Source organism: Somniosus microcephalus, chromosome 13 (assembly GCF_052327205.1).
Source record: "Somniosus microcephalus isolate GS21.2 chromosome 13, FLI_Smic_1.0, whole genome shotgun sequence".
Lineage (NCBI taxonomy): Eukaryota > Metazoa > Chordata > Chondrichthyes > Squaliformes > Somniosidae > Somniosus > Somniosus microcephalus.
Genome location: NC_140999.1, coordinates 177,399,829 through 177,426,680, shown reverse-complemented (window position 1 = coordinate 177,426,680; position 26,852 = coordinate 177,399,829). Strand labels below are relative to the sequence as shown.

General features: G+C 45.0%; 1 protein-coding gene across 14 annotated transcripts in view; it reads left to right on the top strand.

Annotated features, from left to right (window-relative positions):
* The window catches only part of zmynd8 (zinc finger, MYND-type containing 8), a 96,679-nt gene extending 79,158 nt beyond the window's left edge, over positions 1 to 17,521 (top strand). For 11 of the 14 annotated variants that reach the window (XM_086005696.1, XM_086005697.1, XM_086005690.1 and 8 more), the window contains 6 exons: positions 211 to 291; positions 395 to 473; positions 2,647 to 2,886; positions 3,501 to 3,658; positions 8,009 to 8,101; positions 16,506 to 17,521. In XM_086005696.1, coding sequence (XP_085861822.1) covers positions 211 to 291; positions 395 to 473; positions 2,647 to 2,886; positions 3,501 to 3,658; positions 8,009 to 8,101; positions 16,506 to 16,607 — 753 coding nt within the window. In that variant the 3' untranslated portion in view covers positions 16,608 to 17,521. The remainder of the gene's footprint in view (positions 1 to 210; positions 292 to 394; positions 474 to 2,646; positions 2,887 to 3,500; positions 3,659 to 8,008; positions 8,102 to 16,505) is intronic. The other 3 variants (XR_015080670.1, XM_086005691.1, XM_086005695.1) reach the window with 3 other exon arrangements.
* Positions 17,522 to 26,852: the final 9,331 nt, after the last annotated feature.

The window sequence follows — 26,852 nt, the reverse complement described above, 5'->3', positions numbered from 1 at the left end:
TGCAGATGTTAAGTGATGCTCAGCTGTCAAGCGGGCAGCGATGACAATAGTTGTAAAAGCTGAATTAGTGTTGAACATAATGATCAATACTGTATTTTGTGTTCAGACAGAATTTCATTTAGAGACGTGCCGGAAAATACGATAATAGAAAATGGTACAAACGGATAAGCCTAGTTTTTATTATTAATCCATATAACTGTTACTTTTTAGATGATGGAAGCGATAAAGGGAACAATGACTGAAATCTACAATGATCTCTCCAGAAATAGTTCTGGAAGTACAATAGCAGAGGTTAGTCATTTGTGTCCAAATTGGAGCCTCACTGTTAAATAATGTCAGAGGTCATCAGCCAGCTGATCTGAATTGACTATTTCTTTATTTTGTCATTTGGCAGATTCGACGAATGAAAATTGAAATTGATAAACTGCAGTGGTTGCATCAGCAGGAGCTTGCTGAGATGAAACATAATCTTGGTAAATGTCACGAGTCAGTTTTGTGCTGCCTTCTCCTTTTTCTCTTTTTTAACTTTTTCATAAGAACATAAGAAATAGGAGCAGGAGTAGGCCAATCGGCCCCTCGAGCCTGCTCCGCCATTCAATAAGATCATGGCTGATCTGATCCTAACCGCCAATCTACTATCACAGAACCATCTCCCGAATCTAACAGAATTAGACACACGAAATAGGAGCAGGATCAGGCTACACGGCCCCTGGGCCCGCTCCGCTACCCACAGGGCCATGTCCGATCCGAACCTAGACTCATGTCCAAATTCCTGCCCACTCCCCGTAACCCTTAATTCCCTTTACTTCTAGGAAACTGTCTATTTCTGTTTTAAATTTATGTAATGATGTAGCTTCTACAGCTTTTTTGGGCAGCATATTCCATGGACCTACCACCCTCTGAGTGAAGTAGTTCCTCCTCATCTCAGTTTTGAAAGAGCAGCCCCTTATTCTAAGACTATGCCCCCTAGTTCTAGTTTCACCCATCATCGGGAACATCCTCCCCGCATCCACCCGATCCAACCCCTTCACATTCTTATATGTTTCAATAAGATCGCCTCTCATTCTTCTGAACTCCAATGAGTAGAGTCCCAATCTACTCAACCTCTCCTCATATGTCCATCCCCTCATCCCTGGGATTAACCGAGTGAACCTTCTTTGTACTGACCTTATTTTGCCCTGTCTGTGCCATACTTCATTACCCTGACGAGGGGTGTGCAGAAACGCATTTATTAGCCACACCATGTGAGCCAAAAGTAAACTGGTTTCTCTTGTCCCTCATGAGAAATCTTGAGGCCTCAGTTTAGTGTCTTTCCCTAATGGCACAAATAAGATTGGGACTAGTGAATTATAGGCCCTTTTGACATTGTTTTTTTTTTTGAGAATATGATTCCCCATCTAAAAGATATTGGGGTAGATTTTCAAATTGTTGCCCGGGCATAAAACTGGTGCCACAGATCAGCCACCTGATTTTCATTTCCCGGGTGACGAGTTGAAAATCTACTGCATTTTCTTCTCTTCCGTTCACTTGGGTCTCTTGCATTACGCAACATCCTTGAGAGACAGTATCAGGCAGACAACCTACTCTTGGGATCTGCCAGTGTCATTCTGAATCTGGCTACCAGAAGGTGTGAGGGAGAAATAAAATTGGCTTTCCTCCTTTATTGGGAAGTATCTAGCCTCTGCTTGGCACCTCCTTATATAAAGACATTGAGATTAGTAACGTTGTTATGTGGAGAATCAGTGTACATTGCCATCCTGTCACTTTGCAGCACAATGATAGATTTTAATGTGCTACAAGCAACCTCTTTCCCCACCTCCCGTAATGTGATATGGGCAGGTGCTTTCCATTTGTTTTATGCATCATTGTAACCAAGTGGACAGGGAATAATGGATGCAGTCTTGTAAAGCTAGATTACTTTTGATTGTTTATGTTGTTGAAAGCTCAGTAAGATCAAATTTGTGCAAAGGAATTCAAATGCACTTCTGGGATAAGCTTGACATTGTATCATAAATGAGCTCCCAGGCTCTAAGATTGCTATTGTAGCACACTGACTTTTAAGGTCAGGTCATAAATGGCTCCAATCTAAATGCAATTAGTGATTTGGGAGCAAAATTTAGCTATGTCACTATATCTGTGTTGTGCTGCAACTGTTGTGTGACAAAATACAACTGGAACTTGAGCTGCTTGCACTTCTGCCAAAGCATTATGTACTTCCCAAATATAAACTGAGATACCTATACACTTTGTAGCGTATTCTTCTATTTTGGTAAAATTGTTGGCCAGAAGTAGTCTCGGAGCAGATTTTGTACAGAAGCTCCTCTGTAGTCATGAACTGAAGTGGGATAGAGGCCTGTGACTAGTGCAGTTAATATATGATCTCAAAGAGTTTCACAGTCTCTATTTGAAGGGGAGATTCTGCCCAAAATGTTCATTCCGGGCCGCTTCTGGCCAGCAGCTTGAAAATATAAAAGCAGAAGGACGGAGAATTGAGCTCACATGAAATGTTTCGGTAACTCCCTTTGTCGCAAATTCTTAAATGCTGCATCATTCATTTTTTTTAGCATGCTGTTCCCCTTCAATCCTTTGTTGGTAAATAAGCTGTGATCATTTTCTGAAAACAGTTTCTCTGATTGTGTGTCTTAGAGCTAACGATGGCAGAGATGCGGCAGAGTCTTGAGCAGGAAAAGGATCGCATGGTCGCAGAGATGAAGAAGCAGATGGAGGCAGAGAAGCAGCAGGCAGTTGATGAAACCAAGAAGAAGCAGTGGTGTGCGAATTGCAGAAAGGAGGCCATCTTCTACTGTTGCTGGAACACCAGCTACTGCGACTACCCTTGCCAACAGGCACACTGGCCTGAGCACATGAAGTCTTGTACTCAATCAGGTACATAAGTGTCATATCTTAGACCCAGGCTCGAGCTTTCCAGCGTTTGGCATTGCTTTCAGCCTGAATTACCTCATTTTAATACTGAACGTAGATGGAATGAATGTATGCATTCTTCTTTGTGAAAACGTATTCAAAAAAAGCGATTTTCTTCTTTTAAAAAATGTTCAGCAAGCCTTTATCTTTGAAGAGGAAGAAGAGTTGTGCATCATTTTTGTCACAATGTTACTGGAGCACTGCTTATAAGAAGGGAAGTGTAGAATCATTCATCTCATTTGATTTCTATGCCACAATTATTGCAACAGTTTCAGTAATATAAATGGGGGTGTATTGTCTTTATCCTTTAAAAATCCAAGCAACCACAGGCATAGAAGATTCAATTGTCTATAATCCCCAAATAATAACACTAGATATTAATCATTGACTACATTTTATCCATTATGAAACTAATCCCCTGCTCTCCCCACTCTTCACTGTTAATGCCCAATATAAACTTCAGCTCATAAGATGGAGTCAAACCTAAATAAGACAATTGGCACCTCTCCAGGATTGCCTTTAAATTGCTGCAGTCAGTACAGCAGTTTGGTTTTAACAGATTTATCTTTTGATTGTAGCCACTGCTACTCAGCAGGAGACTGAATCAGAAGTGAACTCCGATGCATTAAATAAAAATGCACAGCAAGCCCCTACCGTCCAGCAGTCACCATCAGAGACCAAAGCCAACCAAAACGACAAGGACCCCAGCACAGATAAAAGCAAGGAAAATGTCACAGTAAGTAGTGCCTGGTTACTTTAGTCAACAAAACCCTTCCTCCAGACACTTCAGACCTGCAGTATTCACAGTATTCATTGAATATCTTGTGTTTATTTTCAAATCTATTCTCATTTAAGGACGTAGCTCAGATAAGTGAAGCAACCACAGTGCAAATCTAGTGGCAACATTTTCATTTGGCGAAACTTATCTTTTTTTCTGGACCAGTGTGTTATCAATCCAAATTCACTGGCCATCAAATGTAACAATGCTAGTTCAGTCCAGCTTCCTACTGGAGGGTGGTTGAAGAAGTGCCTCTACTGACCACTTTGAAATCCTTAACTAATGGGTTTTTTTTCAGCGTCACATGCTCCTGACCATCTTGTTTCACATTGTGCTCTTAAACCATTACTTTGTTTGCTTTTCATAGATCATGCTCTTTTTCTGCTACATAGATTCAAATAGAAACCCATGTTGCAGCGTCAATTCTTGTCAAATTGACAAAGGAAACTATATACAGTTGCATTTTAAATAATTAGCTCCTTGTTTGCCTGTTGAACAAGATAGCAAGACTTGTAATCCTCTGTTTCAAGGACCCACTTGTAGAGACTTGATGCAAATCTTCATCTAACTCCAGGCTGGACAAAGGCCAATTTACTTTATCAGCGGATGAGTCTTTTCTAGCATTATTTTAGAAACTGGCTTAATTCCTGCATCATATTTCTAGTCAAGGCTAGATTTCCCATGGATTCAGGATCAGTATTTTTTTCCTTTGCTCACCAGTTATCTCTGCCAATTTTTGTTTCCTCCCTTCCTCTCCTGAATGCATTGTTTCTTTGCTGTGGTCTGATTGCTCAGATACCAGGCTCTCTCCAATACCTTGATTTAAGTAGTCGTTCCTCAAATATAAACCTTTACAGTGAAGGTCAGCAAACTATGTAACCATATTATCAGGGGCATCTCGACTGAGTCTAATCCTGCCTTCACACTCCCTGCCTGACACTCGTACATGCACTTCCAGCAGGACTCGCTGCCCTAACCAGCTGAGCCACTTTCAGATTTTCAAATCAACCCAATAGAAAACTGTTCTTCCGCTGTGTACTGATGTAAATATTCTCCAAACGGCAAGTTTCTGATCTCCATCATCTCGTCCGAGTGGAGGCCCAGAACTTGCCCAAAGGGCAGGAGGGAAAATCAGTAGGCAAATAAACTGAGCTGTACTCGTGTGCCTTTGAGCGGGTCACCTGCCCTTCCTGTCAGAAGCGATTGGTCAGAGGATATGGATACCTTTTAGGTGATTTCATAATATTTATAAGGAATTTTGTCTTGGGGAATGGAACACTTTTTGTCCACTTCAGGCACCAGTGTCAGCTTCAAGTAAAGATCAAGTAAAACAGGGACTAGAATCGGGATAAAACTCCCTCTACTCTTCCTGCAATGGTAATTTCCCCCAAGAATCCCCCACTGCACCTGTAGGAATTATTTTTCCTTATTTACCACAGTAACCATCCTTTGGCTTCTCTGAGGCAGGTTGAGACTATCTCAGACTTAGTGGCCCAGATTTTGTGGTAAGAATAATGGTGAGGCTATCGGCGCTCACCATGGAGTAAATCAGACAGCAACTTCCAGCACCCGCACAAGCCCAACAAAACACCGAAATCAGGAAGTTGCTGTCCGAGTTGCCCTGCTCCTCCACAAGCTTCGCTACACTGGTACCTTGCCATTAGATTCGGCATTCAAATACATGAAGGCGTGAAGTTGCGATGCTTAAGCACTAGATACTCACTAAACACGGCCGCAAAATTTAAGGCTGGTGCATTTAAATGTAAGTGAATGTTTGACGGCAGGATTAAGTCTTATTTACTACCAAACAACCAACTGGCACTGAAAATTTACTTTTACAAGTGTGGAGTCTCATTCCTTCAGATTTTAATTATTGTTGGAGATTTTTTAAATTAAAAAAAAAAAAAAAAATTCTTTCTCTTTTATCACTCTTAATCCCATTTTTCTTTCCCTCTTTATTTTGCTTTCTGTACATGATTTTACAATCAATTAAATGTTCTAACTTCCTGGTTTAAACAGTGCGGCCTAGAAATTCGGTGGGCTGTGCCACCAGTTAGCGCCTAAAGAGGGCACTCGGTGGCTTTAGCGCCACTGGCCACGCCTCCCGCAAAATTTAGCGGGGCACTAATGGTGGCGTTAGCCTGTAGCGCTGCGCTGCCACCGATGACGTCATCGGTGTGCGCAGCGCCCCGCTACCGCCCCAAACGCGATATTGGGTCGCGCGCCCCCCCCCCCCCCCCCCCGTAATGCCGGTTGCAAATCGCGACCTGTACAGGGGGGCCTACCTGTGGTGGTAGTGGCGCAAATTAAGGGGGAGATGCGGGGCGGCCATTTTTTTCGGTGGCCGCCTGCCAGCACCTCCCCGCGCCGCCCTCCCCAGCCTCCTGATTTCCCCCCCCCCCCCGGGCAGTGCCGGCTGTGTCCTGAGAGCCCGGCACTTCTCCTTGGTGCCGGGCTCTTTTGCCGGCACTCGCAATCGGTGATCGCGCTGGTGCAGGCCCCTCCACCTTAAGAAGGGGAGGAAGGCCTGCAGTACCGTAGCGCGCCGTGCCGCAGCGTGTGGCGCAGCGGCACGTAGCGCTGCGATATTCAGTATGAGCACCCCAAGCGGGACGCGGGGTGCCTCGAGCAGCGCCCTGCGTCCCTCTTGGGGCGCTGAAACTGAATATCGGGAGGGCGCAAGTGGCTCCGCCCGGAGCGCAAATTCCGGCGCCCAGGCGAGCTTGGCGCCCCAAACGCGGCGCCACCGAATTTTTAGCCCTGCTTGTCTCAGTAAGAATTCTTCAATCTGATTGTTTGAAGAGACACGCTGTTGCTTGGCCTACTCTCACACGCCACAGATCCCCTGTAGAGGGCGCCGAGCTGAAATGGCTCTCCAATTACTGTAAGTTGCCATGCAAAAGCCTACTAAAAGTCTGTGGGCAGCTGTAAGTGTGGTGAATGGCGAGCGCTGTTTGTTCCCTGCTGACTGCAGAATCCAGGCCATTTTATATCATTGGACTCTTGCAGCAGAGAGAGAAAAATAAAAATAATTTCATCCCAACAGTCTGAGCTGGATTACACCTATGTTCCAGAGGTGAAAGGACAAAGTACTAACCTACTGCATCATCCAGTTCTCTTTCTCCTTACCAACCCTGAGTTACTGGATATGTAAAGAAAGAAGCACAAAATAGGTGGAGCAATAGGGTGGAGCAATAAGTTCCGTATATCTTCCTATTTGTCACATCTATTTCCTGTTATTGCCTAGCGGTGTAACACCTGCTTCTATTATTTTAATCAAAGTGAATATTGATCGGGAATGACCACTTCCGATTTGGGACACGAAACTGCTGCTTTTAAGTATTTACACCACAGGCACTGTGATGTGTCGCACGGATCCACCTATCATTGTGGCTTGTTACAACGAACTCAGCTTAAAAAAACACACGGGGGGTAATTTTCAATATACCGCTGGACCTTAAAACTGGCGTTGCGGGTTAGCAACCTGTTCTAGAAACCCCCCGACTTTCCTTTCCCTTGATTTTAACGGAGAAGAAAATTGGGCGCTGTCTGTAACTGACGCCCGACCCACCACGCCAATGTTACGCTTTTATTTATGTAGCGCCTTTAATGTAGTAACACGTCCCAAGGCACTTTGCAGGAGTGTTATCAAACAAAATTTGACACCGAGCCACATAAGGAGATCTTGGGATAAGTTGAAAATGACCCCCACACCATTTCCTGCCACTAACCATGAGCAAGGCCACGGGAGATTCTCTAGTGGTATTAAAAAGTTACAAAGTAATAACTTTGTAGTTCAAATCTGCTATAGATTCTGAAGAGTAAAACAAAAACAGGCCAAGGCTGCCTCGGAGTAACACGACCGGCATGAAGACCTGCAGTCTTTGAAGGAAATCACTCACTCTTCTAAATAAAAGTGGAATATTAATCATTATTGTTGAAAACAGACAGCAGTATCTGATTCAAGACCCTAATTATGTAGCTAGGCTACGATTGAGGAAGAAAAATGAATAGTAGTAGAGGCAAGCTGAAATTGTCGATAATCAAAATGGAAAAGCTGAATTAACATTAAAATTAACTCACTGAAGCTTTTACAGAATTTCTAAATTCCCAGCAATCCAAAAAGCGAGCTTCTGGCTGAAGAAGGAAGCTGCAGTTTGTTGATTTAAATGCACTTTATTCTACATGCAAGCTGCTCTCCTAAATTAAAGTAGAATATTAAAACCGAGAGCAGTAACTCCAGTTTATACAGACACATATTCATAAAACCTTGCATTTAAAGTTCTCTCTGTAATACTGTCACTGCAGATAGGAGCAGGTGTGACCAGCAACCAGCCTATTAAACTGGTCCAGGTCCAGCCACAGACAGCCACCTACATTCCAACAACTCAACCCACAATCGTAAGTACAACCATTTACCAACTAAACAGATCTTGGCAAATGGAGAGAAAAATAAAATATCACCTATTTAAAGCTGAGAAAAAATTCTGTACATAACCCATGAGCTGAAGGTGCTGCTTCAAGCGGTCTCCTTTAGACTGGTCAGTGCTTCCTAAATTGCAACAACCTCTGTTTTCATTTGGTTGGACATAACATCCTTGCACCTTAGAATAATTCACTGAAACTTCACCGACCATCAGTCACTGTTCCATCTGCTTAGCATCTGTTGTTGAAGGTTCAGGTGATGTAGATCCTCTCTGTGTTCTGTTGGGTTCATTTACACATGCCAAGTGTTCTTGGCAAGCCATGTGTCCTGTCATACCAACCTTAGCTGCTTCAGAAACTAGTTGGAGGACATTGCACATGACACGAGTACAGTAAATAGGTTGTACACCCTCCTAACATGAAAATCCATCTGTTTTCCACCAAATTAGTTAAAAATAGAATAGTGTTTAAGTCTAGATGGGAACCATTTAAACGTTGATTCTTGCCAAATGTTGTTAATTGTAATAATTCTACAAATGTGTATGTGTCTTTGGGATGTTAACATGGAGCTGACAATATTTGTTTACCTCCAATATCAAAAAATACTCCTCCTATTTCTGAAAGCTCAGATTCGAGTGAAAGCTATTTCACTTGACATTTTTTAACACATTCTCGTCCGTATTTTTTATTAACCCAGCAAGCCCTTCATTAGAACAGTAAGGGCAAAAGCAGAGCCGATCTGTTGTGGAACTGTAAATGGAGTTTGTGTATTACGAGAGACATCACCGTGGGCCTGTTCTTGCATCTTTTCTCCAGTGCATTTATGTCGTGGTTTTCTTGTACCACCTCTCTAATAAAGCATTGCAATTAGGATCCAAGCTCTGCTTGGGGAGGGTGACATAGATGCTGCTGCTTTTCCCGTTTAATGTTAGAGTGCACTTTGGTTCGACTCTGAGGCATTGCACCTATTGTTGATGATTAGTGGTGTTCAGGTGTCACTTTAGAGCTCTCTTTCTGCGCAGAGAATGTCCAGAGGATTCAGTTTACCAACACAAAGTTGAAATTCGCCTCCAGGTAAGCCAAATGGTTCTACAACAAGTGATTCTTGGCACATTTACTGCTTCAAAGAAGTATGCCCCCACTCTCCTGTTCTATTATACAGGAAACTTTCGTTTATCTGGAGGTTAAATGTCCGGAAAGCTCTATCCACCGGCAAAATTCAGGAGTCGGTTCAGATAAGTTTTTTTTCTTTTTGTTGCTTTTTTTCTCCAGTCGTGGCTCTGCAAGGTCTAGCTGAAGCTGTTGCTAAGCAACAGGGTTTGTTGATTCACACGGAGCTCAGAAGCTCCGTATGTTTTAACATTAGCGCTGGTTTCTACGGCAGTTTTGATGGGACGGCACCAGCTCGGTCCCGTCGGTGCCGAATACCAGAAAGTTTCCTGTACTTCTATTTGGCAATGTGATAGAGAAAATCTTAGTGATTCCTCTACACTGAATGCAGTATTGGAAGTAACAAAGTGTAGCTGGATTAATTTTTACTTTAAAAATAAAGTATATTTTATTGAGTTTTGGTATATACAGTATAAGAATTTGAAAAAGCAAAATACAGCGGATGCTGGAAATCTGAAATAAAAACAGAAAATGCTTGAAATAAAAACAGAAAATGTTCTGGAAACAGAGTTAACATTTCAGGTTGATGACTAAGAATTTGCAAATGATTTTCCTATATGGAACTTGTTCTAAGTGAGGATGTTGCATTGTGAATGAGTCTCAATTTGCTGTGTAAGCCTGTTCCCTGACACTGGCTCACTCCCTATCTCCCTTCCTTCCTTCCCCGTCTTGTTTATGGAGTGATGCCTTAGAGTTAAGGTATATCCCCAGTCTTGTGATTCTGTTGCCCTCTCTGCATCTGCACCAAATGCCCTTTTTGGTACTAGTTTGTGCTAGTGCCTTCCTCTTTTTGTTTCTCTGTAGTATTTGAAAAATGGAAATGATAGCAAGATGAGCTTGAGATGTTCCATGCATAGAGAAAACGGTATTCTTCTCTGCTTGTGCACTTTTATCCATGTCCTATAGGACAAGGGGAGATGTTCAAACTATTAACAATTTGAAGAAGATGCAACTGTTTGCTGCAAATACTAATCACAGTAGTTTACCCAATTTTGGAGGGAGTGGGGGTTGGGTGGAGGGAGAACAATGAGACTTGAAGAGGATGTCCGAGGGAAGCTCAGAACTGTGCAGTGGCTTCAGATCCACTTTGATTTTTGTAACTTGTAGTTTGATTTTTGTAGCCCTAAATTCCCTGATTACTGAGCATGTCCAGTTGATATGAAAGAGGGTCTCCTCTACTTTTGTGCAAGATCAGCAGCTATTTTATTATACTGATAATGTATGTTTTGCATGCTGCTTTGGAGGGAGGTGGGTGTGCAAAAGAAACTATTTTCTATTTGAGTTTTCTAATTGGCTTCAGGTCTGTTGGGTGGGTTTCGGTCCGCATTAGCCATTTTTGATTTTGCTACCTGTTTGGTGTCGGTGAGATATGGGCCTAGAAATTGCTCTAGGCAGCGCCCATTTTCCGAGTGCTGCGCGGACTTAAAGTAGATAAGTCACCAGGAGCGGATGGGATACATCCTAGGATGCTGAGGGAATTGAGGGAGGAAATCACGGAGGTACTGGCCATAATATTCTAATCCTTCTTCGATATGGGGGTGGTACCAGAGGACTGGAGAATTGCAAATGTTACACCATTGTTCAAAAAAGGGTGTAAAAGTAAACCCAACAACTACAGGCTAGTCAGTTTGACCTCAGTAGTGGGGAAACTTTTAGAAACAGTAATCAGGGACAAAATTAACAGTCACTTGGACAAGTATGGATTAATTAAGGAAAGCCAGCACGGATTTGTTAAAGGCATATCATGTTTAACTAACTTGATCGAGTTCTTTGATGAGGTAACAGAGAGGGCTGATGAGGGTAATACAGTTGAAGTAGTGTACATGGATTTCCAAAAGGCGTTCGACAAAGTGCCACATAATAGGCTTGCCAGCGAGGTTGAAGCCCATGGAATAAAAGGGACAGTGGCAGCATGGATACGGAATTGACTAAGTGACAGGAAACAGAGTAGTGGTGAACGGTTGTTTTTCAACTGGAGGAAGGTATACAGTGGTGTTTCCCAGGGGTCGGTTCTAGGACCACTGCTTTTCTTGATATATATTAATGACTTGCACGTGGGTGTACAGGGCACAATTTCAAAATTTGCAGATGACACAAAACTTGGAAGTATAGTGAACAGTGAGGAGGAGAGTGATCGACTTCAGGAAGACATAGACCAGCTGGTGGAATGGTCGACAATGTGGCAGATGAAATTTAACGCAGAAAAGTGTGAAGTGATACATTTTGGTAGAAAGAATGAGGAGAGGACATATAAACTAAATGGTACAATCCTAAAGGGGGTACACGAACACAGAGACCTGGGGGTATGTGTACACAAATCGTTTGAAGGTGGCAGGGCAGGTTGAGAAAGCAGTTAAAAAGGCTTACGGAATATTGGGCTTCATGAATAGAGGTAGAGAATACAAAAGTGTGGAAATTATGATGAACCTATATAAAACACTGGTTTGGCCCCAACTGGAATACTGTGTCCAATTCTGGGCACCACACTTTAGGAAGGATGTGAAGGCCTTAGAGAGGGAGCAGGAAAGATTTACAAAAATTATTCCAGGAATGAGGGACTTCAGTTATGTTGATAGACTGAAGAAGCTGGGATTGTTCTCCTTGGAGCAGAGAAGATTGAGAGGAGATTTGATAGAGGTGTTCAAAATCATGAGGGGTCTGGACAGAGTAGATAGAGGGAAACTGTTCCCATTGGCAGAAGGGTCGAGAACTAAAGGACACAGATTTAAGGTGATTGGCAAAAGAACTAAAGGCGACGTAAGAAAAAAAAAATTTACACAGCGAGTGGTTAAGATCTGGAATGCACTGCCTGAAAGGGGGTTGGTGTGATGACACAGCCTTGCTTGACCCCGGTCCGTACGTGAATTAGGTCTGTGGTGGATCTGTTGGTCAGGATCACGGCTTGCATGTCATTGTGAAGCAGGCGGAGGATGGACAAATTTTTGAGGGCAGCCGAATTTGAGGAGGACACTCCATAATCCCTCACGGTTGACGGTGTCGAAGGCCTTTGATGACCAAGTCCAACACCGCCTTCAGTGTGCCAGTGCAGCCTTTGGTCGCCTGAGGAAGAGAGTGTTTGAAGACTAGAACCTCAAACCCAGCACCAAGCTCATGGTCTACAGAGCAGTAGTGATACCCGCCCTCCTGTATGCTTCAGAGACATGGACCATGTACAGCAGGCACCTCAAAGCACTGGAGAGGTACCACCAATGCTGCCTCCGCAAGATCCTGCAAATCCATTGGCAGGATAGGCGCACCAACGTCCGTGTTCTCGCTCAGGCTAACATCCCCAGCATCGAAGCTCTGACCACGCTCGATCAGCTCCGATGGACTGGCCACATCGTCCGCATGCCCGATATGAGACTCCCAAAACAAGCGCTCTACTCGGAGCTCCGACACGGCAAGAGAGCCCCAGGTGGGCAGAGGAAACACTTCAAGGACACCCTCAAAGCCTCCTCGAGAGAGTGCAACACCCCCACCAACACCTGGGAATCCCTGGCCCAAGACCGCACAAAGTGGAGGAGAAGCATCCAGGAAGGCGTTGAACACCTCGAGTCTCTTCGCCAGGAGCAAGCGGAAGCCAAGCGCAAACAGCGGAAGGAGTGCACGTCAACCCAAGCACCCCACCCACCCGCCCCTTCAACCCCCATCTGCCCCACCTGTGACAGAGACTGTAGGTCCCGCATTGGACTCATCAGTCACCTGAGAACTCATTTTTAATGTGGAAGCAAGTCATCCTCGGTTCCGAGGGACTGCCTGAAAGGGTGGCGGAGGCAGATTCAATCACGGCTTTCAAAAGGGAGTTGGATAAGTACCTGAAGGAAAGAAATTTGCAGGGCTTTGGGGAAGGGGCTGGGGAGTGGGACTAGCTGAAATGCTCTTGCAGATAGCTGGCACGGGCTCGACAGGCCGAATGGCCACCTTCTGTGCTGTAACCATTCTATGATTCGATGACTACTAAGGTCCCAAAATGGCGGGCAGGATTTAGGCGCACATTTCCGTCCGGATGTGTGCTGCCTGCCATATTGGGAAAGGAAAGAAATAGGAGTCCTTTGCCCACATCTGAAGCAGCCATTGGACCCTTTTGCATATGCAAATAAGGGGCCTGATGCCTGCTTGAGGCCCCCTCCAAGCTTGGTTTGCTGTGAGGCAACCAGTGCCATCACAGGTTTTTTCTCTGGGAAACTAGCCCCAGGCACCGTATGCAACAAAAAAGGAAGTAACTTACCTGAATGTAGTATCGGAAGGAGCAGGAGTACACTTCCCGACCCCACCTTAAAGGAGAAGATTCAACTCTTTCTGAGCAAGAACACTGACGTTGGTGCGCCTATCCTGCCAATGGATTTGCAGGATCGTGCGGAGGCAGCGTTGGTGGTACCTCTCCAGTGCTTTGTGGTGCCTGCTGTACATGGTCCATGTCTCAGGCATACATCAGGGCGAGTATCACTGCTGCTCTGTAGACCATGAGCTTAGTGCCGGGTTTGAGGTCCTGGTCTTCAAACACTTCCTCAGGCAACCGAAGGTTGCACTGGCACACTGAAGGCGGTGTTGGACTTCGTCATCGACGTCTGCCCTTGTTGACAGTAGGCTCCCGAGGTATGGAAAGTGGTCCACGTTGTCCAAGGCCTTGTCATGGATTTTGATAATCAGTTGGCAGTACTGTGTGGCGGGGGCAGGTTGGTAGAGGACCTTTGTCTTACGGATGTTAAATGTAAGGCCCATGCTCTCGTACGCTTCGGTGAAGGTGTTGACAATGGTTTGGCGTTCGACCTCCGAGTGAGCACTGACGCAAGCGTCGTCTGCATACTGTAATTTGACGACAGAGGATGCGACGATCTTGGATCTGGACTGGAGGTGACGGAGGTTGAACAGTTTCCCATTTGTTCTGTAAATTAGCTCCACTCCGGCGGGGAGCTTACTGAGAGTGAGATGGAGCATTGCAGCAAGGAAGATCGAGAAGAATGTTGGTGCGATGACACAGCCTTGCTTAACCCCGGTCCGTACATGAATTGGATCTGTGGTGGAACCGGTGGTCAGTATCACGGCTTGCATGTCATCGTGAAGCAGGTGGAGGATGGTGACAAACTTTTGAGGGCAGCCAAATTTGGGGAGGACACTCCATAATCCCTCATGGTTGATGGTGTCGAAGGCCTTTGTGAGATCAAAGAAGGCCATGTACAGTGGTTGGTGCTGTTCCCTGCATTTCTCTTGTAATTGATGTGCGGTGAAGATCATGTCCATTGTGCTTCTTGGTGGGCGGAATCCGCATTGCGACTCTGGGAGGAGCTCTTCGGCCACTGGGAGAAGGCGATTGAGGAGGATTCTTGCGATGACTTTCCCTGTGGCAGACAGCAGGGAAACTCCTCTAATTACCGCAATCGGACTTGTCACCTTTCTTGAAGATGGTCACAATTACGGCGTCTGAGATTCCCTGGCATGCTTTTGTGCCTTGGCAGGGATTCTATCTGCTCCTGAGGCCTTGTTGTTCTTTAGTTGTCGGAAGGCCTTTTAAACCTCATGCCGGGCTGGGGTTCTGCTGAGGTGGTGGCGGGTAGCATGCTGCGGGATGGAGTTGAGGACACTCGCGCCGAAGACAGAGTCTCGGTTAAGGAGATCTTTGAAGTGCTCCTTCCAGCGGGCACTGACTGCCTCTCTGTCCTTGATGAGTACCTCTCCGTTCTTGGCCCGCAGTGGGGTAGGACCTTGGGTGCTTGGGCCGTAGATGGTCTTGACTGCGCCAAAGAATCCACGCATGTCGTGGTTGTCGGCTAGCTGCTGGATCTCCTGTGCTTTCTCCACCCACCATCTGTTCTTTAGGTCGCGAGTTTTTTGTCGGACCTCGGCCTTCAGACGCCTGTAGAGCTGCTTTCTTGCTCTCGAGTTGTGTTGCTGTTTCCAGATCAGGATAATGCTGCCATTCTGTGACATTGGTAATTTTGTGTGGGAAGTATGAGCACCTGGAAGAGGTGGCCTCGCTAGCGCCGCACATTTGCAGTCAACTTTTGAAGTCGAAACATTTAAAATTTAGAAGTTGCCAAGTTAGCCTGGTGTCCAACCTCTTTAAATTTCCAACGTCACAGAAAACGCAAACTAACATTAGAAATGTCTCCAATTCTTCTGAGGCTGGCAAGCAAAGCTGTGTGGAGGAGTTTATGCTTAAGCAGAACTTTACTTTTGCCAATTCAAGAGCAATGCCAACAAGAAATATTACTATGGCTGGCTATTTGCATCACACTTAAAATTGCTCCAGTTATTGTACCGCTTTATGTAGAATAACTGAGGCTTGACATGTACTGCCTGCCGCAGATATACAGGGCACTGACCTTCCTCTTGCAGTCATATTCAGGAGGGGCTGACAAATGCAGAAAAGCTACATACATTATTGTTCTATCATTCCACTGTCTGCAGTCATATTAGGAGGGGGTCGGCTACACTGTAGATAATTGGGAATTAAAGGCTGAGATTTTAAAAGTGCCAGTTGTGAGTGCATACTAATCAAATGATCTGTGTCCTTGTACCTTTTAAGCCATGTCCATCATTAGTTTGAGGTGTCTAAATTCGGTAAGGGGATACGGCCACATAGCTCTGGTCTGAGTTTTGCTTATCCTTGAACTTCTTCAAGATAATATTGACGCTTGCTTTTTAAAGCCAAGGAAATTAAGTTTCTTTTAACCTGTTGTTGGAGGGGGCGGGGGGCGGCGGGGGAGAGAGGTGGTGGCTGAGGGAAGGAAGAAGCACAAACTGTAAAATCTGGTATGTTTCTACACCTTTTAAGTTTAGGGGATTGACTTGCACACCAGGTTTTACTGTGTGTGCAATTGGCAGATAAAGTGCGATTGTTTATTTTGGTAGTTATCATATCCATCGCTGCATTTCACTGTTTTATCTGATTACTGTGCCCCTCGCTTTCTGATTGATCGGGCAGTGATCAAAGAGAAAAGACAATTGTAACAGTAACCGAGTGGGGGTCCAGTATTGCAGCACAGTGTGTGGGAGATTGGGGCAGTAGCAGGTACATTGCAGGCATCCAATTTAAGTGGTAGCTGCAGGAGGTCAATGAGCTGCAGCAAACATATTCCAGATGCCTTGACAGAAATGGTCTTGATTGAAAATATGCCTTTTGCATTTGGAATTTTGCCAAATCGTGGATTGTGCTATTTAAATCGAGGATTAATTCACAGGCACTTAAATTCTGTTTTCCCACCCACAGACCATGCCAGTTGTGGTGAATCCAGCAGTTGGAGCAGTCAGCGTGCAACCAGAGGCCCAGTGCGCCCAGACCACAATGCCTGTCCAAGCCCGCAGAGCCTGAAAGCCCCAATTCTTGTGGAAGGATGTTTGAAAAAGAAGGCGTAATGGAGCAAGACTTTGCATGGGGATCTGTGAATAGTGCCCTAGCTCTCCAGTCCCGAATGGACAAATTCATCGCTTATCTGCTTTGTACATAATTTACAAAGCTCTCGCAACACTACATTCTTGCCTAGCATTAAAAAAAAACCAACAAAAAAAACTCCAAGCTGAAGTCTTCAGAATATGATCACAACTTACAAACCTTTCATCTTTTATAGAACTTGTCAATTCTAAAGCTTCATCTCCATTGTATTTTCCTTTAATGTGACTTAATGGAAGATTCTAGACTCTAGTTTCTGAAAACGTAGTGAATTGGGGAACGTATACAGCATGCAACAAAAACAAGCCTTTTAGTAGTTGGACCACAGCATATAATATTTATATGTAGGAGTCTGTGAAACCCAGTGACGTAAAAAGCATGAAATGGGGTGGGGGGGGGGGGGATGTCTTGGCATTTCTAATGAAGGAGTACAAAGTGGGGAGGTACATCTCGCTGCTCATTATTTCTCTTCTCCCCGTGTTAGCAATCGTTTGCTCTTGGTGTGTCTGAACACAAGGAGTTTGTGTGTATATGAGATGATCCTTTCTGTGTTCCGAATGATTCCAGTGCTTTTCTGATGTGTATATTTTTGTTTTTTTTATTTTTCATCCTGGTTTATATAATAAGCAGTTTGTACAGTTTTCAACCAGTAAATGTTATTAAAATAAAAAGTAGGAAAAAATTGACACTATAGTAAACTTACCATTGTTTTTGAGAACATGACTTGCTAGCCTGACTTGTGAAACAGGATTGCTTTTAGCATATGGAGGTATTTTTTCACATTTCTTTGTACAAAGTTTATATTAAAAATAGAAAAAAAAACAATGACTTGTGTCTCTTTTCTGTTGCTGCCTCGTTGGTATTTTATGAAACAATAAATACCTGGTGGCACGGTAGCAAAGTGCATTGGTACTGAACTGAGCTGTGGCACGGAAAAAGAAAGACTTGCATTTATACACCATCTTTCACGACCTCCGGACGTCCCAAAGCGCTTTACAGCCAATGAAGTACTATTTGAAGTGTAGTTACTGTTGTAATGTAGGAAATTTGCGCACAGCAAGCTCCCACAAACCGCAATGTGATAATGACCAGATAATCTGTTTTTAGTGATTGAGGGATAAATATTGGCCAGGACACTGGATAACTCCACTGCTCTTCAAAATAGTGCCATGGGATCTTTTACGTCCACCTGAGAGAGCAGATGGAGCCTCGGTTTGACATTTCAACTGAAAGACGCCACCTCCGCTAGTGCAACACTCGCTCAGCACTGAGTGTCAGCCTAGATTTTTGTACTCAAGCCTCTGGAGTGGGACTTGAACCCACAACCTTCTGACTCAGGCAAGAGTGCTACCAACTGAGCCACAGCTGACACAACACAGTGGAAAATTGTGGATTTGTGCTACTGGTTTTTTAATGTACAGGCGTCTTGCTCTGCTATGCAGAGTGGAGACTGTGTGTTTCACCACTGGGAAAGTTGGAAGATGAGACAGGAGTTTTCCCGTGTTAAGTGTCCATCTGATGTTTTGCAGCTGGAGTTAAGAGGCAAAATTTACAATTGAACTCACTGGGGAGTTCAGAAACAACGTACCATTTGACACTTGGGCTGTGTTACCATCAAGTGGACATTGTGAGTCCATAAGCCAGGAGTCTGTACTTGGTTAAAAAAGCTAAAGGCTCACAGCAAATACAACAGCTAAATGTGTAATGTGACTTGGTTAACACATGGTGGGGCTGTTGCTTTTAAAAAAAAAAAAAAAAAAATAATGCCCAAACCAACTAATTTTTCAATTTTTGTAAATATAATTGCATGACAAATACTGGGGGGATTGGGTGAAATTCGGCTATTTTATTATCAACCCTATATGTAACGAGGCTCCATCCTCCATGAGTAGGAACAGCTGATTTGCCTACGAATGAACTAAGATAAAGATTCTCTTGTAATGTAAAGCTTGTTGAATGTTATAATGGGATCTATCTCTACAGCCAATGATTGAGATGGAGGAAAGGAAAAATCTGCATCATTCACCAAATTGTTTGTTGTCTCGAACACCCAAAAAAAATGGATGGATTGGGAAAAAAAGTTTAATTTGAATGCCTCTTGCATCCTTTTTAGTGATAAATGGTTCGTTCTCGGGCTGGCAATCAGTAACTAGTGGTGTTCCACAGGGGTCAGTGCTGGGACCCCAACTCTTTACAATCTATATTAACGATTTGGAGGAAGGGACCGAGTGCAACATATCCAAGTTTGCCGACGATACAAAGATGGGAGGGAAAGCAGTGAGTGAGGAGGACATAAAAATCTGCAAAAGGACATAGACAGGCTAAGTGAGTGGGCAGAGTTTTGGCAGATGGAATATAATATTGGAAAGTGTGAGGTTATGCACTTTGGCAGAAAAAATCAAAGAGCAAGTTATCTAAATGGCGAGAAACTGCAAAGTGCTACAGTACAAAGGGATCTGGGGGTCCTAGTGCATGAAACAAAAAGTTAGTATGCAGGTGCAGCAGGTGATCAGGAAGGCCAATGGAATCTTGGCTTTTATTGCAAGGGGGATGGAGTATAAAAACAGGGAAGTCTTGCTGCAGTTATACAGGGTATTGGTGAGGCCACACCTGGAATACTGCGTGCAGTTTTGGTCTCCAAATTTAAGAAAGGATATACTTGCTCTCGAGGCGGTTCAGAGAAGGTTCACTCGGTTGATTCCGGAGATGAGGGGGTTGACGTATGAGGAAAGGTTGAGTAGGTTGGGCCTCTACTCATTGGAGTTCAGAAGAATGAGAGGCGATCTTATCGAAACATATAAGATTGTGAGGGGGCTTGATCGGGTGGATGCGGTGAGGATGTTTCCACTGATGGGTGAGACTAGAACTAGGGGGTATAATCTTAGAATAAGGGGCTGCCCTTTCAAAACTGAGATGAGGAGAAACTTCTTCACTCGGAGAGTAGTAAATCTATGGAATTTGCTACCTCAGAGAGCTGTGGAAGCTGCAACATTAAATAAATTTAAAACGGAGATAGACAGTTTCCTAGCAGATAAGGGAATAAGGGGTTACGGGGAGAGGGCAGGGAAGTGGACGTGAGTCTAGATTCGGATCAGCCATGATCCTATTGAATGGCGGAGCAGGCCCGAGGGGCCGTATGGCCTACTCCTGCTCCTACTACTTATGTTCTTAAGAAGTGCCACCTATCGCTAAGGTTCAAAAGCTATTAACCATACCATTTCAGCTGCTGTACCTTAATGGTGGGCTACACAACTACGTGGATAACACCGAAGCCCCATAAAACAGGGCCAGATGCACATTTTATAAGGAAGAGTCAGCCAGTCAGGCCGCACCTCTGGTGTAAGAAACCAGAGTTAACAATTCCGGTCAATGACTTTTCTTCATCGACCTGAAACGTTAACTCTGTTTCTCTCTCCACAGATGCTGCCTGACTTGCTGAGTGTTTCCAGCATTTTCTGTTTTTATTTCCGATTTCCAGGGACTAATTTTAACCCCCAAGACCGGTGCATTTGGGCCGGGTGAGAAGTTAAAATTTCAAAAGGAGACTCCATCCCGTCTACTGCCAGCTTAAATGGAGGAGGGGCAGGGGGGTGGGTGACCAATCTGCTCTCAGGATGCTGATTGGTAAAACCTTTTAAGGTGGCTATGGGCCTCCATTTTTACAGGATTTTTATTTTTAACTTATTTCGGCCAGGTTTCCCGGGCTTTTGGAAACCCGGCAGGTAAATGGAGGTGAGAAGGGCTGGATCTATGAGGTAAGTGCCTTTACAACACGGCCAGGAGGAACAGGAGTGCTTACCCTGCCCACCAGACCAACAAGCTTACCTGCTTCCAGTTCCATCCCCCAATAATTTCTTCTCTTTCCCCCTCCCCCACCCCAACCGCAATCTCTTCCGACCACGATCTCTCTCCAGCCCCCGCCTCCGAACGCAGTCACCCCCCCCCCCTCCCTCCCTGCTCTCTGCTCCCCTGTCAAGTAGGCTGGCTGGTGGGTGGGAGACCTACAGAAAAAAAGTAGAAGACGTCCGGCAGTTAATACCTGCAGGACGTCCGGGCAACCCAAACTTGCGGGCTTTCCATCCAGAACTACATCCGCCAGCCCCCTGTAAATATCGTGGCTCCAACATCCGCAGAATTTTGCTTTTGTATAAAAAAGTTAGAGGACAGATTTCAAAGCTTTATTTCAAATATTAATTAAAATAGGAAATGACTAGGAGATATGGTAAGTACACTTAAACTCATTGAAAACTGCATTGCAGATAGCAACACCAAGGTATGAATAGTAGTTTTAAAATTCAGAACCAGTTTTCTTATTTGTTAATCATTTTATCAAAATTGAGGATCTTTTAATCGCCACCTTCTCTTTCATGCTGCCCTCTGCCATTATGCTAGATTTGGGAAGATTTTTATTTGAGTGAATACTAACTTGTTTCTTCCACAACATCTCGCTCAACATTGCTTGAAAAGAATAAGTATTTGAATGTAAAAGGGCAGGGAACTGGGATTACATACTTCCAGTTGAAGAGCTAACACTGGCACAGACACGTGTTCCTTAGCTATAAATATCTAAAATGGTGCACCGACACATACCCGTGACTCACTTTAGGCATCAAACTCTCAGCCAATCTAGTAGTGCAACGCAAAGTATAATGGTAGCAAATCAGATCTGAGGAGGAAGGGAACCTGCAAATCAGAAGCAAGGAAAGTGGCAAGAACACTATCAAATAAAGAACTTGCATTTACATAGTATCTTTCACATCCTCAGAACATCTCAAAGTGCTTCACAGCCAAACCTGGGGTTAAAACTAAAAAAAAAAGAAAGGCTTGCATTTATATAGCTCCTTTCATGACCTCAGGACGCCCCAAAGCGCTTTACAGCCAATGAAGTACTGTTGAACTGTAGTCACTGTTGCAGGAAACGTGGCAACCAATTTACACACAGCAAACTCCCGCAAACAGGAATGTGATAATGACCAGATAATCTGTTTTAGTGATATTGATTGAGGGATGAATATTGGCCAAGACACCGGGGAGAACTCCCCTGCTCTTCTTCGAAATAGTGTCATAGTGCGAGCAGACAGGGCCATGGTTTAATGTCTCGGGTATCCTTGCTTCTTACTACAAAATTCTGTCTCAGTTGCTTGAGTATTCTCAGCATATGCAGGCACTGTTCCTTGGACAAATCTAGGTATGTTTACCTTTGCCTATGGAATTGTTGGAGCATGGAATGCTTTGCCACAGGTAGTAGAGGCAGAGACCGCTGCATAGGGGTCAGCCGTGGCTCAGTGGGTAGCACGCTCACCTCTGAGTCGGAAGGTTGTGGGGTCAAGTCCCACTCCAGAGACTCGAGTGCAAAAATCTAGGCTGACACTCCAGTGCAGTGCTGAGGGAGTGCTGCACTGTCGGACAGTGCTGTCTTTCAGATGAGACCGAAGCCCCGTCTGCTCTTTCTCAAGAGGACGTAAAAGATCCCATGGCGGCACTATTTTGAAGAAAAGCAGCGGAATTATCCCCGGTGTCTTGGCCAATGTTTATCCTCAATCACCATTATTAAAAACCGATTATCTGGTCATTATCACATTGCTGTTTGTGGGAGCTTGCTGTTTTTAATTTGGATGTGTTACAACAGTGATTACACTTCAAAAGTACTTCATTGGCTGTAAAGCGTTTTGGGACGTCCGGTGGGCGTGAAAGGCGCTATAAAAATGCAAGTCTTTCTTTCATCTTTTAAGAAGAGTAGTTAAATGTTTGAAGCATATAATGAATGATACAGGGTTGTGGGGTGAGACGGGACAGTGGGGTTAATTTTGGATTGCTCAAGCAAACAGCCAGCACAGACACTGCAGGCCAAATAGCTGTCATCTATACTGTAAACTTCAATGGAACTAGTAAACCCCCACATACTTCAATCTGGTCTATGTTGCTTACCACGTTCCTGTGTTTCCAGAGCTTGAAAAATGTAAGATAAAAATTAAACGGGCAAAGAAATGGTAATAAAAATACCATGTATTAAAAGTGCAATTTGGCATATTCTGTCATTGTAAATCAGTGATCTTGATCTACATGCTGCCCCTTGGCAACATCATCTGAAGACATGGGGTCAGCTTCCACATGTATGCTGATGACACCCAGCTGTACGTCTCCAACACCTCTCGACCCCTCCACTGTCTCTTGTGTAGTCAGACTGCTTGTTTGACATCCACTCTTGATTGAGCTGCAATTTCCTCCAGTTCAACAGTGGGAAGACCAAAGCCGTCAACTTTGGCCCTCACCACAAGCTCCGTGCCTTTGTGACCGATCCCATCTCCCTCCCCAGCTACTGTCTTGGGCTGAACATGACTGTTTGCAACCTCAGCATCCTATTTTCCCCAAGCTCAGCTACCGACCTGATTTCTTCTCCATCACAAAAACTGTCTTCTCCCACCTCTGTAACATGACCCACCTCCACCCTACCCCAGCCCATCCACTCCTGGCATACATCTGTCATCTCCAGTGTTGATTATTTCATTGCTCCCCTGGCCAGCATTCCAATCTCCATCCTTCGTAATTTCAGCTCATCCAAAACTGCCCATATCCTAACCTACTGATCTGTTGACCCTGTCCTTGCTGACCTATGTTGGCTCGCTGTCTCCCAACACAATCCAATTTAAAGTTCTCACCCTCATATTTAAATCCCTTCATGGCTTTGTCCCTCCCTATCTCTGTAACCTCCTACAACCTAGTGCAACGAAAGTTCACTAGATTGATTCCTGGGATGAGACGTCTGCCCTATGATGAGAGGTTGTGTAGAATGGGCCGATACTCTCTGGAGTTTAGAAGAATGAGAGGTGATCTCATTGAAACATACAAGATTCTGAAGGGGATTGACAGGGTAGATGCTGAGAGGTTGCTTCCTCTGGCTGGAGTGTCTAGAACGGTGGCATAGTGGTTAGCACTGTTGCCTCACAGCGCCAGGGACCCGGGTTCGAATCCGGCCTCGGGTGACTGTCTGTGTGGAGTTTGCACATTCTCCCCGTGCTTGCGTGGGTTTCCTCCCACAGTCCAAAGATGTGCGGGTTAGGATGATTGGCTATGATAAATTGACCCTTAGTGTTAGGGGGATAGGGTGGGATATGTGTTGGTGTGGGGGTTACGGGGATCGGGTGGGATATGTGTTGGTGCAGGCTCGATGGGCCGAAATGGCCTCTATCTGCACTGTAGGGTTTCTGTGATTTCTGTGAACTAGGGGGTGTAGTCTCAGGATAAGGGGTCAGCCATTTAAGAATGAGATGAGGAATTTCTTCACTGAAGGTTGTGAATCTTTGGAATTCTCTGCCCCAGAGGGCTGTAAATGCTGAGTCTTTGAGTATATTCAAGGCTGAGATAGATAGATTTTTGGACTCTAGGGGAATCAAGGGATATGGAGATCGGGCAGGAAAGTGGAGTTGAGGTCGATGATCAGCCATGATCTTATTGAATGGCGGAGCAGGCTCGAGGGGCTGAATGGCCTACTCCTGCTCCTATTTCTTATGTTCTAACCCTCAAGGTCCTGAACTCTTCATTCCTTCGCCTCTGGCTTTTTTGTGCCGCGCACTTCTCTTCACCCACCATTGGTGACTGTGCCGTCATCCACCTCGGTCCCGTGCTCTGGAATTCCCTGACTAAGCCTTTCTGCCTCTCCACCTCCATCTCCTCCTCTAAGACTCTCCTTAAAACCCACCTAATTTTTGTTCACTCCTAATATCACCTTCTTTGGCTCAGCGTCCATTTATTTCTGATTATGCTGCTGATACGGCTTTGGCCATTTTTCTATGTTAAAGGTGCTTTATAAAAGTAAATTGTCATTATTGTTTTTGTTATTGGAAGTAATAGTGCGGAGTACCCGAGGGTGCAAATGAGGATGTGGAAGCATTGGCGGAGGGGTTTAATGGGTGAGAACTTGGCTGCATATAGTGAAACCGCTGTTCCCGGCCAGAATGGAGATGATTGGGTAATTCCCCTGTCAACCATGTCTGGAGACCGCCCTGCTGTAAGTGACCGGGATTGATTTTATGCACATAATTTGTGTGTAACTACCCTCCACTCTGCATTTTGATGGTGAAATAACCTTGCTTCTTTATCAGGATACTTTGCTGCAGTTTCAGTCATGAGCCCTGTTTGCTGTAGTTTGTAGAGACTCTTTTTAAATAGATTCTGTTTGCTGGGTAAATAGACTTTGCTGTAAAATAGACTGTTTGCTGCAAGCCCCGCCTCACCTCCAACTCATTGGCTGACATAGTAAGAGTCAATAGACACAGTGTGAGAACATAGTAGGGGGTTGGGAACTTATCATTTGAAAAGAGCCGACTGTATTTTGGGTATCACAGAATCACAGAATCACAGAAACCCCACAGTGCAGATAGAGGCCATTTTGGCCCATCGAGCCTGCACCGACGCATATCCCACCCGATCCCCGTAACCCCTACACCAACACATATCCCACCCTATCCCCGTAACCCCATGTATTTAACCCCCCTAACACTAAGGGTCAATTTATCATAGCCAGTCAACCTAACCCGCACATCTTTGGACTGTGGGAGGAAACCGGAGCACCCGGAGGAAACCCACGCAAACACGGGGAGAATGTGCAAACTCCACACAGTCGCCCGAGGTCGGATTCGAACCCGGGTCCCTGGCGCTGTGAGGCAACAGTGCTAACCACTATGCCACCGTGCTGCCCATGGTATCCATGGTATCTGGGTACCATTCCCCCATAAGGCTGTTAGACCCTGCTCCCCTCAATACTACCTACTGTCCCCAATGCTTCAAACCCCCTCTCAGTCATTTAGGATCCCAGGACCCTCCTTTTCCAGTCTTCCCCACCCCAGTCCCAGATCCCAGGAACCCCTCTCGGCTCTCTTAGACTGCATTCCCACTACTCCCTAATCCCAGAACTGCCCTAATGCTTCCAGACCCTGAGACCTTCCTCTCCAAAGCTCCCAGACCCTACTACAACAGCAACTTATATTTATATAGCACCTTTAACATAATAAAACGTCCCAAGGTGCTTCACAGGAGCATTTTCCAAAAAAAATAACAAAATTTGACACTGAGCCATATAAGGGGATGTTATGGCAGATGACCAAAAGCTTGGTCGAAGAGGTAGGTTTTAAGGAGTGTCTTAAAGGAGGAAAGAGAGGTAGAGAGGTGGAGAGGTTTAGGGAGGGAATTCCAGAGCTTAGGGCCTAGGCAACTGAAGGCATGGTCGCCAATGATGGAGCAATTAAAATCGGGGATGTTGAAAAAGCCAGAATAGGCGGAGCACAGAGATCTCAGGGAATTAATGGGCTGGAAGAGACTACTGAGATAAGGAAGGGCGAGGCCATGGAGGGATTTGAAAACAAGGATGAGAATTTTAAAATTAAGGCATCGCTTACCTGGGAGCCAATGTAGGTCAACGAGCACAGGGGAGATGGGTGAACAGGACTTGGTGCGAGTTAGGACACAGGCGGCAGAGTTTTGGATGACCTCAGGTTTATGGAGGGTAGAACTAGGGAGGCCGGCCAGGAGTGCATTGGAATAGTCAAGTCTAGAGGTGATAAAGGCATGGATGAGGGTTTCGGCAGCAGATAAGCTGCGGCAAGGGCGGAGACGGGTGATGTTACGGAGGTGGAAATGGGCGGTCTTAGTGATGGAATGGATATGAGATAGGAAGCTCAATTCGTGATAAAATATGACAACAAGGTTGCAAACAGACTTGGTCAGCCTAGAACCTACAACCTAGAACCTTTCTCACCAGTGTTCCTGGGAAATCGGGACACTGTCTGCAGCCCCCCACCCCCCACCTCCACACTCACCAAGGACTCGCAATCCCTGGAACTTCCAATCACGATCTTACTAGAACTTGTATTTGCTGATGTACTATGTGGTTTAAGCAATTAAGAGCCAGGCTCAAAAATTATGCTGGATAGCTGGTTTTCGGGCTGCTTTAAAACTTCTGAGAGAGATGAAGACTGGCAACAACCATTTTCCTGTCGAAAATACAGCAAGATCCTGGTCAACCTTGCCAGATTCCAGCCACCCATAGCTCCAGATCCTAGGCACCTCACAGCAGTCCCACAGCCAGGGACCCCCTACTCCGCCGCTCCCAAACGCCACTCTCTGCCTCCCATTACTTCCAAACTCCCAAGGCAGTGCTCCCAGACCTTG